General features: G+C 46.5%; 1 protein-coding gene across 1 annotated transcript in view; it reads right to left on the bottom strand.

The window, feature by feature from the left end:
- RASA3 (RAS p21 protein activator 3) overlaps positions 1–18,737 on the bottom strand; it is a 106,872-nt gene that overhangs the window by 29,326 nt on the left and 58,809 nt on the right. Inside the window, exons 4-5 of the mRNA XM_081129779.1 lie at positions 15,022–15,116; positions 10,358–10,434 (exon numbers count right to left, since the gene is read on the bottom strand). Of these exons, the coding sequence (XP_080985905.1) occupies positions 10,358–10,434; positions 15,022–15,116 (172 nt within the window). The remainder of the gene's footprint in view (positions 1–10,357; positions 10,435–15,021; positions 15,117–18,737) is intronic.

The following is an 18,737-nucleotide window of genomic DNA, read 5'->3' as shown; positions in this document are numbered from 1 at the left end:
TACATGTTAGAAGTACGAAAACTGAGGCCCTAGCCATCGAGAAGGCTTCCCGGTACCATCTGTGCCTAAACTCCATGTCACATGCGCCTCGTGGCAGCAGAAGGCTCCCCAGTCTCAAGCTACACTCATGCCCGACCCCACCTGCAGGTCTAGGGCCAACTGTCCTGGCTCGGGGCTTTGTTTAAATTCTGGAACACAGTTAGTTACACTAGCTCCCTGCACATCTTGGTCACTAATCCCATCTTATCTGTCATGCCCAGGTCTGTTGCTGTCAACTGTTCCTTCCCGAGTGGCAGGTCACCTGCTCCTGCTTTGGCATGTCAGAGCAGATGTTGGATGTTGCTGGTGTCCTGATTCTGCTGTCGTCTGTAAAGAACACAGCTACTGGGCCTTGCATTGGTCGGCGGTTAAGAGACTCTTGCTGATCATGGCTGATCATGGTAATTTTGGTTTGAAGCTTTGTCCGGGAGGGGCCAGCAGCTTAGACAATAACTGCTGGGCCCACTACACAGGTGTGGCCCTCCTGGAGTCTGTGCTGAGTGTCCCGAGTGATAACAGGGCTCTCCACCGGGCTGATGGGGATTCAAATAAGTCCCAGCCTCACGAAGGGAACCCCCTCACCTCATGCTCTGCCTGACCCTGGGGCTCTTCACCTGGTACAGCCACACTGGCCTGTGGAGCACTGTGAAGTCCCTTTCCAGAACCTGCCCACAGTGGCCTCAGACCCCCTAACCCACCTCCTCACCCACCTCCAAGCTCTGCTTGGGACACCTCCCTGCCCCATGTCACCGACACACCTTAGGACAAAAGCTGGACACTATGGTTCACCTCATATGTTCCCTTATTTGGGGGTCATGAAGCTAAGCTGTGAGTTACCTCAGGTCTAAAACGGTTCATTCATACAGTGCCCAGCTCTCCAGTTGTTTATGGTGAGAGAGGGATCCAAGTCCCACTACTCTGGCATGGCCAGATGCCAAAGCCCTAATTCCCATGTTTGAACGTCAGTTGGTCTACATTTAGACACATAATCATTTCTCCTCAAATACCTGAGAGCTCCATTCCCTCCCTGCTGTTGGGAAGCTGGAAGGCAACCATGCTGTCTCATTCCTTCCTAAGTCAAGTGAGCTGAACTGCTCTGTCCCTCTTGGGAAGGCTTCAGGTTCTAACGTTTTACCAGAATATTTCTTTCTGGGCAAGGGGTTTGTTTCCTTCATTCCTTCTTCATGGTGCTTGTGGCCCTCAGAATTGGTGCTATCCCTGTGCACAGCATTTTCTGTAAATTTCTTCTTTTCATTTCTGTACCATTTTTCCTCTGGAACGCCTGTTAGATAAGGCTGAGCCTCATGGCTCGGTCCATTATTTCAATTAGCTTTATCTAATATTTTTCAACTCTTTCTCTTTTTACTCTACTTTCTGGAATACATCTGTGTTTCTCTCCCAGATTACTGACTTGGTCTCTGGTTATCTTCCTCCCTTCATTGACTCATCATTAAAAAGAAAATTCATTCACCCCTTAATTCATCGCTAAACAAATATTTATTCATCCATTAACTCGCCATTAAACAAATATTTGTTGCACTCTCATGTTTCAGGCACATTTCCAGAATGAGAGCGGAGCTGTGAGAAGACAAAAGCTCGTGTGTGAAGCTCGTGCCCTGTGAGGCTCAGGTTTGCTCGGCTGGCAGAGCAGCAAACAGTAAGACAGTAAACAGGTAACATGTAATTACTGTGTGTGGCAATGCAAGGGAGGAAATAAACCACATGTAACAATGAGAAATGCAGCGTGGTGGTCGACACTGCAGGTGCTTGGGGGCCTCTGGGAGAAAGTGGCCCTTGGGCTGAGGTCTTAAGGACAAGGACTAGCCCATCACAAGTTAGGGGACAGAGGGTCCCCAAAGGGCAGCAGCTCTGAGACAGGAAGCCAGAGGCAGAGACAACAGCCTGTTCAGGAGATATGTGGGGAGGCCCACACTCCCACCCTGTGCATATGGTACACATTTAATGTGAACACATTTTTCTGACATTCAGTTGTTGATCAAGAAGTTTCAGACAGTAGGTACATCCCCATCTCAGATCCTCAGAAACAACGGGTTTTCATGGCCAGCAAAGGATCTAATAGGAAGCTACTCTTCTCACATCTTATGTCTCAGAGGAGCGCTGCCACGTGCGGGGCGGCAGCCATGTAGAGCGTGCTCAGCCTCCATGCAGATGTCACTTTCACTCCTTTTAAACACCAATTTGAGAGACACTCTATTCTCTGTCTCAGAACAAAGCCTGGCTCCTGACTGCAGTTACCCGAAGACATCTCGGAGAAAAAGGAAAATCAATACCCTGCCATCTGGCATGCAACATGCACAAACTGGAATAAAAATCGTGTGAGCCCCATCACACCCTCCTCCCGGCGGCAGGAGCAGCGGGTGTCACTTCATTAGCGCCCTAACGGCTTCAGCTGGGTTACAGCTCAGCTAGCTGCACAGTCCTGGGGCTGGGCTGGGGCGCTCTCCTGGGCTGCTTAGAGCACATACGCCAAAGCTCATTTCACTTGAAAAGGTACACACACATGGGGCATCTGCCCAGGCCTATTCTATGCAAAACAAACTTCACAAACCCTTAGGAATGTTATAGGTAAATAAAGGAAGAAACATACAATACTGTATTTACTGCACTGGGCATTCTTATGTCCTAGAAAGGACACTCTGAAACACAGCAAGTGAGCAAAACAGTCAGCTAATCTGGAGTCTAAAGTACCAGAAGTACAATATTTTATGTATATTTTAACATTCACAGGTTTCTATATTCAACCTGACCCTTAAAATAGTTATGCCTCACAGCTAGAGGAAGAGCTTGCAACTGTGAACTCGTTTCCATTTTCTTCCTTCCCTCGGTGTAGGTACGTGCTGGTGCCTGACTTCCTGCCCCAGCAGGAGAAACACAAGGTGCCTGCTGACCTGGCCTCGGTGCAGGCACCAGGGCTGCAGAGACGCCTTGGCTGTGTGGTGACGAAGCGCCACCCATGGTGACCAGCAGAGGGCCCACCTGCTGCCTGCCCAGACATGGCTTTGAAAGGCTTCCTGACCCTAGAAATAGCCACAAATCAAGAGCCCATTCAGCTGTTTTTTCTTTCTGTAATTCCTTAATAATGGAAAATAAGATCTTTATTGGAGTTGAGATGTTGGAAGCCTGAAAGTAGGTAATTTGTCTGTTGGGTGCTCCTCGAAGTGGAGCTGCCTTGGGACTGTGCCGCCTTCTCTGGTGATCAGCTTCGCAGAGTCTGGCTGCCCAGCAGGGCCCACTGCTCCGGTCAGGAGGGGTGCCTTAGCAAGCATTTGCAAGGGTGTCAACAGGACCCTTCTCTGCTTATAAAGCGACAGAGCTTGCAAGTGGGAAAACATAAGAAACCTCACTCAAAGTGGCAGGAACAGGATACCCAAAGAAAGACCATTTACAGGAACAAGAAAGGAAGGGCTGAGGAAGGAGGCAAGCAAAGCTTGATCTCAGCAGAGCAGAGCCAGAAACAGGCGCATGTTCGTCTTCCTCCCAGCCTCGGTCGGTCTTCCAGCACAAACAGCTGCTGCATTTCTCCCGTACGCACCAGTATTCAAAAAACTGTTCATGAATAATTAGTTCATCTTCAATCCACATGATTTCTGCTCACCTGGTGTAGAACACATCTCCAGTCACACACATCAAACTTAACTCACTCCACAAATGGCTGCAGAACCTCCACTCTGTGCGCCTCTGCCTGGCCGACAGGCTCACATCCTCCCGGCTTTCCTCCAGTGAAATTAGATGTTACGTGTTATGAATGTAATGTGTTAGCACGTCTCCTCCTCTAGAACATATGCTCTAGAAGGCCGAGCGCAGTGGCTGGCACTTAGTAGGGGCTCATTGAATATTTTGAATGAATGATTAAAATATGTTGAGTTTATCTTTGTTGGAAATAACTAGAAAACCATGAGATAGGATCCCTGAGTCCCAGCTTCAAATCTAGTTGGAAAGACAAACCGCTCAGGAACAGGTAACTGTCCAAGGCAGGGACTGGTTGGTGCCAAGTCCATGTACAGACACTAAGAACATTCAGGACAGCAGGTCACCAAACCGCCTGGGCCTTGGTCAGGCATCCAGGTCAGCAGGCTGGGACGTAAGAGAGTGAAACGAGACAGAACGGTGAGTTATGACCAGGAAAAGCTGCAGTGTGGAAAAAAGGGTGCGATTTCTATGAGCACATCCAGAGGGCTCTCCCTCCGCAGATCCACAGGAAGGCTTGGCACTGGCCAGCCCAGGCGGAAAGCCTTCTGTTGCTGCTTATTTTGTAAACATTTCCCGTTTCTTAAGACTTTCTCCCTCCCTAGTCCAGGGAGGGAAGGAACTGGTGATGTGCTTCCTGCAGGGCAGCTGGGAAGGCCCTCAGATAATACCCATGATTGGGAGCAGGAAGAGGGAGTAAGGCACGAGCCTCCAGCCTCCAGCCTCCAGCCTCCAGCCTCCAGCCTCCAGCCTCCAGGGGCTTTTGTAGGAAATGGGCAACCTCAGAAAAGAAATTTCAATCATTCACAGGGCAACCCGCAGTTTGCTCTTCAGGCCAGTGGAGAAGGGTGGGCCTGGCAGCAGAGAGGAGTAAGCTGAAAGTGGGGTGAGGGAAGGCCTGCAAGGAGAACTCAGCCCAGCCAGAACAACCCCAGGGACCTCACAAGACACTGTGTGGGCCAGATGAGAGGTGAGGGGAGCCCAGGGAGGACTGTCTGCCTCAGTAGGAATCACCTGGTGGGTGGTAGTCCCCCAAAAGATGTGTCCATGTCTTAGTTCTAGAACCAGTGCATGGGACCTTATTTGGAAAAGCATCTTTGCAGATGTTCAAGTTAAGTATCTTGACATGAGGAGATCATCTGGGATTTAGGGTGGGTCCCACAGCTGACGATAAGTGTGCTTATATGAGGAAGATTTCACAGACACAGTGCTGTGTGAAGATGAAGGCTAAGACTGGAGTGATGGGGCCACAAGCCCAGGAACGTGTCCAGCCCCAGAAGCTGGGAAGGGAAGGGACCCTACCCTAGAACCTGCAGAGGGACCATGGCTCAGTGTAATTTTAGACTTCTGGCCTCCAGAACTATGAGAGAATAAATTTCTGTTGTTTTAAGCCACCAAGATTGTGGTACTTTGCTAAGGCAGCCTCAGGAAACTAACACACCTGTGTTAGGGAATGACACATCAGGGAGGCAAAGAACGCTTCTGAGCTATAAGCTCAGGCCCTGCTACATCTCTGTCACTTTCTAGTGAGTGAAGTGGGAATAAGTAACAGGGCTGCTGGGCAGAAGAGAGGGTGTGAGATGATTCTCAGACAAGGAGAGAAGACTATTTATTGGCATGAAATTGCTTTGCCCAGCTAGCTTCTCTTCAGTGGTCCATCATCCCAGCTCTTAATTTCTCCTAAGCCCATAACATACCACAGGGCTGGCCCAAGACCCTGCTAACCTTTGAGACACTGGGGCACAAGTGGGAGGCCCATATACATTACTGCTTGGGTTTCTTTCTACATCCTGGGAAAATGCCAGCATTGATTCTGTTACTCTCATCCTACGCAAGGAAGATGATATGCCGAGAGTGTACGCTTGGCATGTTCAGGGCCACACAACTAGGGAAGATTCTGCTAACCTTGGACATCAGGATTTTGGATCCAGTCACAGGTGGGTGCCCATTGTTTCCTGTTCCATCCTGATTCAGAGCTGTTTAAAGAAAGTCTTGGGAATGTAGAATGGACTTAGCGCTAAGAAAGAAAGTTATAAAATAAAAAAACTACAGTGGTGTTACTGAGAAATTTGTAGCTATAAAACACCCACATGAAAAAATTTAAAAAGATCTCAAATTGATAACCTAAACTTCCACCTTAAGGAATCAGATGAAGAACAAACTACACCCAACAAAGTCAGAAAAAAGGAAGTAGTCAAGATTAGAGCACAGATAATGAAACAGAGAATAGAAAAACAATAGAGAAAAATCAATGAAACCAAAAAGAGGGTCTTTGAAAAGATCAACAAACTTAAACAAGTTTTTAGCTAGATTCGCCAAGGAAAAAGAAAAGGCTCAAATTATTAAAATCAGTAATAAAAGAGAGAGCATAACAAAACAAAAGTTTTAAAAGAAATTACAGAAGACTTAACTAAATGGAAAGAAACTGTGTTCAGGGGTTGGAAGACCTAGTATTATTAATTCCCCAAACTGATCTACAGATTTGGTACAATTCCTATTAAATGCCAGCTGTTATTTTTGCAGAAATTAACATGCTGATCCTAAAATTCCACATGGAAATAAAAGAAGCTCAGAAGAGCCAAACAATCAGGGAAAGAAGGGACAAGTTGGAAGACTCACACTCACTTTGATTTCAAAAGTTACTACAAATCTAGAGTAATCAAGACTGTGTGGTACTAGCACAGGAATATAGGTCAATGGACTAGAACAGATTCCACACATAAGCTCACACATTTATAGCCAGTGTTTTCAACAAAATGCCAAGATAATTTGATGGGACAGAATGGTCTTATCAACTAAGGATCCTGAGACAACTGGATATTCAAGTACAAAATAGTGATAATGATAATAATAATGCTAACCCCTACCTCACACTATATATAAAAATTGCTTCCAAATGCATCGGAAGACCTAAAGTTAAGAGCTAACAATATAAAAATCTTAGAAAGAAAACATAAGTGTAAATCTCTATGATCTTGGATTAGGAAATGGTTTCTTAGATAAGTACCTAAAACATAGGCAACCAAAGAAAAAGTAAATAAACTGGATTTCATCAAAGTTTAAAATGTTTATATTATAAAGAATACTATAAAGAAAGTGAGACAACAAACAGAATACATATTTGCAAATTATATATATTTAACAAGAGTCCAGTATCTAGAATACATGAAAAACTCTTACAAATTAATAATAAAACCACTAATAACCCAATTAAAAATTCAGTAAAAGACTTGAATAGACATTTCTTCAGAGAAAATATAGAAATGACCAACAAAAACAAGAAAGGATGGTCAATATCATCAGTCATTACATGTGGGGAAATGTAAATCAAAACCACTTTACACCCACTAGGATGGCTGCAATAAAAACATCAGCCAGTAATAACAGTGTTAACAAGGATATGGAGAAATTAGAGCCCTCACATTCAGCTGGTGGGTGTAAAATAGGGCAGTCACTATGACAAGCAGTCTAGCAGTTTCTCAAAAAGTTAAACATAGAGTTACAATATCACCCAGCAATTCTACTCTTAGGTATATATCCAAGAGAAATGAAAACACAAGTTTTTATAAAACCTTGTACAAAAACGTTAGCAAGCATAATTCACAATAGCCAGAAAGTGGAAACAACTCAAATGCCCACCAATGGATGATAGATAAACAAAATATGGTATGCCCATAGGATGGAATATTATTCATCCTTTAAAGGAATGAAGTACAGACACATGATACAACCTGGATAAACCTTGAAGACATGCTAAGTGAAAGAAGCCAGTCACGTAGGACCATGTGTTATATAGTTCCATTGATCTGAAATGTCCAGAACAGACAAATCCATAGACAGAAAGTACGTTAATGGTGCCAGGGACTGGGGGAGGGGCTGCGGTGTGAATCCTCACAAGGATGAGGTTAGACGGTTGTTTGTGGTGATGGCTGTCTCGCCTTGTGAATACACTATAATTATGCTCTTTAAAATACTGAACTTTATAGTATGTAAGGGGTATTTCTTAGTTTAAAAAAAAAACTACAGGAGGAGGTGAAGTGAGAAAAGAAAAGCCACTGGTCCCTCAGAAACTTCTGACTTCCTTGATTGGAAAAAATGAGCCCCTGTGGGACTCACTACCCTTTCTCCCTCTGTGGTAGACCCTTCTGCCCCAGGACTCTGAACAAAGTGTACTAGCGTGAGTACATATGCATACTAGTGCACTGGCATGTGTATGCTAGTGTCTACTAGTGTTTACTAGTTTGTGTGCTAGTTAGCATGTGAGCTAGTATATATTAGCATATGTACTAGATGTATTAGTGTGTGTATAGCATGGGTACTAGCATGTGCTAGCATGCATAGTAGGCATACTAGTTGTGTGTATTAGTGTGTGTATTAGTGTATACTAGTGTATATACTAAAGTGTGCTAGTGCATGTACTAATGGGTGTGACAGGCCCAATTCCCACATATGAAAAAGGCCCAAACCCTGCTCAGAATTCACAGAAAAGTGAGCAAGGAGAGGAAGCCTCATCTTGTTTCCTCTCTGGGCTCCTTCCTGCTCCGCTAGAGAGGATGGGCCTATAAATGAGCTGGAACACATCTAGTACCCAGGTGTCTGCTGAGCACCTACAATGTGCCAGGCCCTGCCCCAAGTGTCGGGGTACAGCAATGAGTGAGAAAATTTACATTCTAGGCCCTAGGGGAAATGCATAAAATACAGCCTTCATCAACCACAAGCACACTGTAGTGCCCAGGGGCACGGGGTGAGGACACGGAGGGCTGGCTGTGCTCTCTCTAGAAGGGGACAGCTCTTTGGGAACATCTGAGTAGAGATCTGAATTAAGGGGGATCTGGAGGAACGGTGTTCCAGGCAGAGGGTCACAGAAGCAAAGGCCAAGGCAGGGTGGGCTTGCCATGTCTGAGAACCCACAGGGAGGTCATGTCTGGGGCAGCATGGGAAAAGGGGGCCCTGACCCGATGCCATTAGTTCTTCCCCTCCTATGCACATGGGGAAGGAATCAAATGTTGATCTTCAGGGCTAATGAAAACAGTGGGAGACAGAACCCAGAACTTGGTGAGGCAGGTGGTGAACACCCTCCTGCCATTCAAACAGATATTTGAGCAGGAAAATTGTCAACAGAACCACGTTGGCACACAGATGTAAGAAAGCCCTTTCAGAACAAACGGAGTTCATTTCCTTGCATGAATTTTAACCCAGTTAGAACACTGGTGTTGGTTGTGCCCAGTCCTAAGGAGGCATGCTCCAGTTAGCAGTTGTCTGCAAGGATCCAAGATAGCCCATGCAGCCTGAGGCCTATGGTTCCAGATCTGTCCCAGCAGCTGGAGGCCTTTCCTCCAGGAAACACTAGGATGCACAGAACCTTCCCGATTCCCACCCTTCCATTATCTCTAAACCAAAGCTCCTTAAAAAAAGCAAAACAAAAAAAGGGGCCATGTGCACAGCATGCTCCTGTGTTTCATAACAAAACCCCAACCCCTCCTCCTGAGTTCCAAGTCACCCGCCCCTGGGATCTCATGTGCCAGCAGTGGGCGTCTGGAAGTAGCTGCATGCCCACGTGTGGGCGGCTGCTGATGCTGGCAGGCTGTCCTGAGATAAGACACTTGTGTTTCTGGAAACCACAGCCTAATGTGCACCCTAATAAGACGCAGAGACCAATGGCTGCAGTTCCTGGTGCACCACACATGGACTCAGTGGAGAGTGGACACTTTCACCCTGCATCTCATCATCGTGGGCTGGATGGGGCCACTCTTGGGACAGAGCTCGGGGCCCACATCTGCCATGTCTGCCCTCCTCGCTCCATTCTCTGCCCAGCCTGATCTTCTGTCTCCCCACCACCAACTCACACTTTCTGGTTCTATGTGAGGCTGGTGTCAAGCAGTCTTAAGTCCTTTTTGAACAAGGAATAACCGATAAATAAACAAGAAAATAGGCAACTCTCTCCTCATGTCTACAAAATCTGAGCACAGCAACTAATTTTTTAGAAGAATGTAAATAATTGAAGGCGTTAAGGATAAAACTCGCTGAACTCATTTCTCACATGCTCCCCAGTCCCCAAGTTTCAGATAACAGGGTGTTCTCACCTTCTACATGTTCTGCACGTCCTATACCCTGTCCTTCACTGTGTCCTATATGTGTTCCTACACCGTGTCCTTCACCATGCCCTACACTATGTCCCTACACTGTGTCCTCCCACACGTTCTACAGTGACGGCCCTGCAGCCTCGTGCACTGACCATCGGATGGTGACTGCAGGTTGGGCAGCCAGGACAGGGGCCTCTTGGACAGTAAAAAATGGGGGACACTCTTCACCACCTTCCTCCAGACCCTGCTGGTGGGCCCGAGAGAGTGGAATCTCGCTTCCTCATTCCTAACACCAGGGTGCAGCACCAATCTCTTTGCCTGAACACCTCACACAATAACTGGCTAGTCACCCCTAGGATGAGCATTTGCATTACTGAGTCCATTAAGAGTGTGCTGGGACCTCTACAAATAATGTCATCACGGGGACTGACCAAGTCAGGGAATTCTGATTTCTCTGTTTGAAAATCAACAGCTTGCCCCACTGCCAGGGATCAGAGTTACCATTCCAGGGCAGACTCGTGTCTTACCGCGTGGCCAGCTTGTGGCAGACGACGCCTGTGTCCGTGATGACCTCACTCAGCCTCAGCTCCAGGTGGACCTTGCCCTGAAAGGCACAAGGATAGAGGGTCATGGGGGCACAGAGTGTCTGTTCACAAAGAGTGGTTACATCGATCCCGCATGGAGTCCACCAAACCCCCACCGGCCCCTCTCAGATCCCAGGGAACAGGACGGGTGTGACTCCCCCAGAGGGTCATGTGGGCAGGACCAGGTACTGTCCTTTCAGCCCTTTTTCTCACCTGCAGGACAGAGTGGCCAAAGGGAGGGCGGGAGTAATGGTCAGTCGGGATGCCCAGCAATAAGTCCAGGACACAGGACCAGACCACCAGCACTGCATCTGTGTGATCACGGGTCTGGGCCCTGCCCTCCTAGCTGACCTCACCCAGCCATGAGCAAACCCTTGGGGCCAGTAACTGAGGAAGGGGCCTCAGCACCATGCCAGCTCCGCATTTGGGGGTTGGACAATTGCCCAAAGTGACAGCAGCAATGCTTACAAAGCTAATCTCCTGTGGCTCCGTTTCACTGAGCACTGGCCAGGGTTTAGAGCTTTCAAAGTATCCCATAATTCTCAGCATATCCCAAGAGTTGGGCTTGGTCATCCTCTGCTAAGATGAGAACATCAAGGCTGACAGCAACCAGCCCTCTAAGCCAAACCCAGGACCAAAGCTTGTGGTACCGTCAGTGAGAACATATCATGGAGCAGTCTCCTGTGAAGTCTGGTTCCTCGCCTGCCTTCTCCAATGCACTGGGCGCCAACCCTTTCATGGGCCACGGCCATTAAGACTGACATGTCACTAATTCGTTTTAAATGGGCTTGTGAGAAGTGAAAGAATGCGTCTGGGGTGAGATGGAGCCCCCACTGCTGAAGCCCAGCTCGCCGTCCTGTTTCCTGTTTTTCCCAGAAGGGGACGGCAAGTCCACACCAGCAGCCCCCGTGACTGTGCAGGTTTCCTCTCGTAGGGCCAACACTTCCTTACCAAGGTGGCAGACACTGTCAGCCAGTTCGTGTCATTACCCCTTTCTGGGGATTTGGGAGAGCATGGCACGAGGTAAAACAAAACAATGAGAACACTATACCACTGCAAGTACTTCCCCCCCAGAAGTTAACTCGCGGATCTGCAGTTCACAAGTTCACAGCTGTTGTTACGCAGCGTCACTGACGGTTCGGGCCACACCTCACGTGGCGTGGGCATCACACCACCTCCAGCACAAACAACCCAGCCACAAATGCCGACGCCCAGGGGGACTGAGGGCCACACCTTACACCTCGGCCCAGGCAGGAAGTTCGGGTTTTCTAGGCTCGGGCCCCTGCACAGCTGGTGTCTGAGCTCAGAGCATTGGACACAGACACACCAGTCTGAGCATCAACCTGCTCAGTTCATACATCAAGTGGCGGGTTGGGGGGGAGGGAGGAAGGAGGCCTGACCTTGCCCTTTCCTTCCTGGAATTCCTTAAACCCTTAGAAAGATTTGCACTGAGTCCTGGTATGTGGACAGCTGTGGACACTGATTGTTTGGGAAATCCTTCAAATAGGATTGTCTGACACGAGTCAAATTCTCAGAAACGATCTGAATGTGGCTGCGGGGCTTTGCTGTGATAGCTCAATTGTGCTCTTTTCTGAATATATACTTTCATCACAAGTTTACTAAAATAAAACAGAGCACAGAACAGAGATCAGTGGCTGCTGGGCGTCCTTGGAAGAGGGAAGATTCACTGACAGCTCAGTGGGGGGCCTGCTCAGATGGACAGGTGGGGGACTGCCTCCCTCCCCATTCAACGCCGAAAAGGACACGAGGCATGGGAAGAAGGGAGCCCTTCCAGGTTCAGCGTACATTTTTGCAGCCGTGACTGGCTGTGCAGCAGACCAGATTTCAGGTCTATTCCTGCCAATCGCCTTATTCTGTTACCCAAGTAGGGTCAGGGAAGGCACAGAAGAGACTGATTCTTTCTAATAAAGTGATTTACCAGAGACCTTTAAAGACATCAATTCCAGAAGGAAGCAAGACATTTTTAAAAGCTTCCTTTTCCGCCCATTCTGCAACTCGTTGATCTCTCATTGACCCCAGTTTTGTGACTCTTTCAGACATGTGCCTTTTACTATGAATTATAGAGCAGATTGGCTCACAAAAACATATGCCATCCTCTAACCTTCTAAAGACCATAAATGTGACATTTCAAAATGAAACTGTGGCTGTAAGGAAAAGGTTGTAATTGCACCTTTAAAGGCCAGTTTGAATCTGGGGGGCCCTGCTCCCTTGGTGCTTTGACCACATCATGAGGAGGCCCACTAAGAACTAACTACCCTAGTAAAGCCCTCAGCTCAGGGCCTGGAACTCAGTGGGCAACCAATCAACACTGCCCTCCCTCCTCTTCAGAGTAATAACGATAATGCATTTGCCATTCATAATTCACAATTCCTAGGAAATGGCCCAGTTTGAGTCAGTATCCCACCTCACAGATGATGAGGCCCAGCCTTAGAAGGACAAGGGACTTGTCCACAGGCATGCAAAGGGTATCAGTTATGAAACAGTGCGAATATTCCGCACAGCTGTACAATTAACACACACACCCATGTTTATAAGATCTGTGCTGACGGAGCAGTTTTGGATATTCATTGTGGTGGTGATTACCCGAATTTCCACATGTGGTAAACTGCACAGGATACACATGTACACACACGTGAGCATACACATGTGATAAGCAACACAGACTATACACATGTACTTGTGCACACACCAACATGCACACACACATACTGGTATACATGTGTACACATAAAACTGGTGAGACCTTAATGAGGCCTGTGTATAGTGGGGACGTCAGTGTCCCGGCTCTGATGCTACCATGGAGGGAAGTGAGGGGAAGGAACATGGGCGTCTCCACTATTTTTAGTCTTTAAGTATAAATAGGAGAGCACACAATTTGCTAATCATTATGCCCTGTGTACTTTCTTGTGACTTCCTGTGACTCTGTCACCATTTCAAAATTAAAAGTACCCCAAAAAAGGCAAGATAAAAAGAAAAGTTACACTTGCCAATAAAATCCAACTTCATTCTGGGGTAGCACAGTGGGAAGTAGGTGGCGAAGACTGCTCTAGGCTGCTTGCAGAGCCGTTCTGATTAAGGTGCCACCGGCTGTGTTACTTCAGAATAAAAGTGATGGGGAAATTGGTGAAAGTAGAAGCAGGAATAGTTGCAGTCACAGAGCGCCATTTTACAGCACATCACTTCTGGAGCCTTCTGTCTAAGGACGAGACTTCCAGTCTCCTGGGCAGGCACGGCTGGCTGTTGTATTCTGGATGTTATTGGTCATCTTTAGTGTCAGAACTCTGCTTTTCAACTGCAGGCAGAGTTACTAGCTCTGCAGGAATTACAGTGTCTTCTGGGTCAGAATTAAGTGTGAAGCACCCTCCTCAACCCTTCCCTCTGGCTATCTCTTCGTTAACGTTTGTGGATCCATCCCAATGGCCACAGGGCCTATGGGCCCCACGGCCTCAGCAGGTAGAAACCCTGAGCCCCCTGCTTTCCCCCTCAGAGCTCGGCTGAGGCTCAGGTTCCAGGAGAAATCATGAGGACATGAGGGCCAGCCAGGCCTGCAGATGCTGAGCAAGGAGCCCCCAAGTGGTGCGTGGCAGGCGCACGACATGTCAGGCACTGCCCATCTATTCGCAACACCCTGTATAACAGATGAGGAGACTGAGGCTTGGAGAGGACCAAAGCTGGCAGGTTTCACTAGTGGATGGGGGCACGGAGCCAGGGCCGCCTGTGCCAGAGACCCTATGCTCGGTCACATACCCCTGCTACGCCTCGGTGTCTCACAGGACCCGCTGATGAAAACACTGGTGTGTCTCAGCGTCAGGGCCTCTGTGCTGTAGGTCATGGCTCCCAGTCCTGGAATTCTAGACACTGGCATGGAACAGGCTTGACTGGAAACCACACAAGCCAGGGTCACAGAGAAGAGAAGATGCAGCTACCCTCCTAACAGGTGTTCAGGTGTGCTCCTAGACACTTAGCACAGGGAGTGACCCTGAGTTCCAGGCAAGTCCAAGGGCAGCCTTATGGGGAAGGATTGGGACCCTGGATCCTCACAGTCTCCCCTGCTAGGAGGAGAAACCCCCAGTCCTGGGGTAACTCCTTCCACTGGACAGGGGAGTCAGTCCCAGTTAACACATTGCCCAGCAAGCCAGGGTGAGCCCAGGACCTTCAGATGATGGGAACCTCTTCGGAGTGGTCACTTCTTTTAGCTCTAGATCCTTCTTTGCTGAGTGCAGGGAGCTTGAAAACACATTTGGTGGCTTCCAACAAGCACAGCAACTTGCACTGTGAGGTTCCATGTGCAGGTCTCACCCTACAGCTTCATTTTTTCTTACCCATATTTTCTCTTCACCTTCAGTTATGTTACTGTTCTTTCACATTTTGTATTTTTACAGCTGCTTCAACCACGCATGACAAAGTATGACAATACCAATTCGACAAACAAAATTAGCAAGCCTACACTACTGTAAATAAGACACAATTTGCTAAACTTTATTCCGTGTTAAGACCAAAACCCCGTATCTATTTCTTTGACCACAAGCAGAGTCTTCCAGTCCCAAAGACCTCCTGTGTTCCAAGGGCTCCGCCAAGGGTCTTACCTGAACTTCTGAGTCAGCGTCAACGTGCTGCAGCTGGAACCAGGTGTCCCTGTTATGGTACTTCTGCAAGTCTTCCTTCTGAATGGCCACCTTCCCTAAAACATACAATGCAGAGGAAAAGCAGTCACAGGAGGAAACAAATCTTCCAGACCCAACAAAGTTCATAAGCAGAAGTCATTCCATTTTTACTGCCAATTATTTCAAATGGTATAATCCAAAATAGATAACCGGGTAAAGTGATGACACCAGATTGTCTCCCTTCATGGAAGATCAGTGCATGCAACATTTCATCTTGAAGGTGCCCCTGTCCCAACCTATTAGCGGAACACATATCACATGTCATTTCCACAGGGATCACAGGTCTGCCTGCTCTCACAATGGGAGCGCAGCCTGGGTGTGGACAGGGCCCACATTGTATGAGCACTTTTACTACTTGCATGCTAGCCAAGGTGGTTTTAGTGAGTTGGGGGCACTAGATGGGGGTTCTTTTCTAAAGATGAGAAGACAGCTCTGCAAGGCGTCTGCACAGTGAACTGCTCAGGACCAACATGATAAAGCTGGTCCAAGTGCCAGAGTGTGAAGGCGTCGGGAGAGTCAAGACAATTTGCTTCCACCGACACCTGCCTTCAATCCCCATCTATCCATCATTGTGCCATTCATTATTTCAGCATATTTACATGGTCTCATATTCTCAAAGGGAAGGTAACTGTGCCTCACACTCCCCACACTGCAAAGGAGACTTGGGAAGGACCCTGGACTCATTCAACCAGGGCTCCTTGGTTCAAGGCCAGCTAATTCCACACAGCCAGTATTTCTGACCACCTTGCAAAGTGGACACAGCACATAAGCATTCATGTCAACCTCACTGGTTCAGCTCTCACTGGGCAGCGCCATCTGGAGCCAAATCCTGCCCAGCCACATACTTCATAATGGTTTAAGCCACTGCATACAGTCGAAGTCGGCAGGTGAAAGAGCAAGAGAGGCAGATGCAGGAAACACGCAGAGTATGCAGGCTTCAGAAAGTATATTCCAGAGACTTTCAGAGAGACCCAGATTACAGGCCACGTGGAACTGCCTCCAACAAGCATCAAGTTACAAGGGCAGAATGGCTCCCCCAGGGCTCATCTCAAGCTCCTCCCCACACCTTGGTCTTCCCCTCCCACCACAAATTGCCTCAGTGGGCATCCCACTGAGGTTCTGACAGTGGGCCCTGCCACTTCTGGCCACTGCTCAACACACCCAAGTCACCAAGAAGACCAGCCCCCAAGAGGAGACTCCTTCCTCTCTGCTTGGCTCCTGTAAAACTCTTTTCCCCCAATGGGAATATGATTTTGAGTCTTGAAAAAAAAAAAAAAAGCCACATGAAACAAAACATTTCTTGGAATTGAATTGGACAACATATTTCATTGAAAAAGAATTAAAAAATATTGAGACTCCATGATTAGTTCAGCTGGATAAGAGGATTACATTTGAAGTTTGAAATGTTAAGTAATTGCAATGCTTTTATGAGCTTTAACTGTCATAGGGAGGAGTCATGTATCTCATGCTTATATGAATCCTACAACTTACACATCATTACTCGTTACTTCTGGAAGTACTTAATGCAATATTAAGTAGGTAATACAGGGACATGGTACAAAATGTGAAACATTCAAAAGAATATAAAATACAGGCAAGTTTACATTCCTCTTTCCCTTGCTACAGTTTTGACTCGAGGGTTACCTCTGTCACTGGCTTCCAATCTACCCTTCTAGAGCTCGGTCACATTCAAGAATATACAATGTGCACTTTTAAAACGTGTAATAGTGTTCCTAAATGCTGCTCTGAGAGAATACTCAATTCACAACCATAACATCAACTTAAATGTCTTAACCCGCAGAGCTGTCCCAATCTATCAGAGTGACATTAAAAGATCACTAAGCCACTCTGGGCCTTATTTTCTCACTTGGACAGAGTGGCGCTGCCTGCCTTTCATCACTAACACCCCCATGTATTATTTCCTTTGGTGGGCGCTGTACGTGTAGGGTCTGTTCAGAAGACAGAACACACCGGGTAGTTCAACAGAGGGCAAGCGACATGGGAAACCAGGTACAGAGGCATCAGAGGACGTGGGGAAGGAAGGTGATTCACCAGGTGAAACCTGCAAGAAGGCCGACCAATCAGACTTAATGAGGGACAGCCCAACGCTTTCCTGAGACTGAATCAGTGGAAAAGAAGTTTGTTCTCATCTCTCCTGTTCAACCTGGTATCCTAGTCAGTGCATAAAGGCAAGAGAAAGAAACAAGGGCACATAGACTGGAAAGGAAGAAATAAAAGTATTCACAGAATCTATAGGAATATCTACAAGACAAGCTAGTAGAATAGGTGTGTTTAGCAAGACTACAGAATACAAAGTTAATGCATAGAAATCAATTGTGTTTGTGCATAAAAGCAATGACAATGGAAATTGAAATTTTAAAGAACCAACAGTATCTTTCACAAAATGATGCTTTTATGGCTTGCGATTTTGGTGTACTACCTAAAAAATTATTTGTCTACTCCATCAAAAATGAAATATATAAGGATAAATAAATAAATGTGTGTGTGCATTGTCTGCAAAATGTGTATGCTGAAAAGATATCACAAACACTGATGAAAGAAATTAAAGAAGGCCCAAGTACATGGAAAGATATGCCATGTTGAAGGATCTGAAGACTAAAATTTTGTTAAGATGTTAATGCTCCCCAAATTAACCTATAGATAAAAGCAACCTCAGTGATTTTGGAAATTAAGAAGCTGGTCAAACATCAGAAAAATGCAAATTAAAACCACAATGAGATACCACCTCACACTTGTCAGAATGGCTATCATCAACAAATCAACAAACAAGTTTTGGCGAGGATCTGGAGAAAAGGGAATCCTTGTGCACTGTTGGTGGGAATGCAGATTAGTGAAATCATTATGGAAAACAGTGTGGAGGTTCTTCAAAGAATTAAAAATGGAATTGCCTTATGACCCAGAGATTCCACTTCTGGGAATATCTCCAAAGAAATCCAAAACAGTAATTTGGAAGAATATATGTACCCCTATATTCATTGAAGCATTATTTATAATAGCCAAGATATGGAAGTAATCCAGGTGCCCATCAGTAGATGAGTGGATAAAAAAAGCTATATTATATTTACACAATGAGATACTACTCAGCCATAAAAAAAGGAAATCTTACCTTTTGTTAAGACATGGATAGGCCTAAGAGAGTATTATGCTAAGTAAAATAAGCCAGTCAGAGAAAAACAAATACCACATGATTTCACTTATATGTGGAATCTAATGAACAAAATAAACAAAGAAACAAAACAGAAACAGACTTATAAAGAATAGACTGACAGCTGTCAGAAGGGAGGCCCTAAGAGCTGGGGGGCTGGGTGAAAAAGGTGAAGGAATTAAGCAGTAGAAAATGATAGTTGCAAAATAGCCACAGGAATGAAGATTGCAGCATGCAGAATATAGTCAATAATGTCGAGAAAACTGGGTGTAGGGCCAGGGGGCAGCAGGGGGACGGACCACTCTGTAGAGTGCATAGTTTTTTGGCCACTTTGCTGTACATCTGCAACTGGTGCGGAATGGTATTGCATGTGTTCTGTGGTTGAAAATTTTAAAAAGTGAAGCTAGTTAAAAAATGTAAATGACAGTTCAAAGGCCCTAGAATAGCAAAACAAGTTTGGAAAAGAACAAAG

The sequence above is a fragment of the Miniopterus schreibersii genome (assembly GCF_964146895.1).
Source record: "Miniopterus schreibersii genome assembly, chromosome: 2".
Taxonomy (NCBI): Eukaryota; Metazoa; Chordata; class Mammalia; order Chiroptera; family Miniopteridae; genus Miniopterus; species Miniopterus schreibersii.
This window is presented reverse-complemented; position numbering and strand designations above follow the sequence as displayed.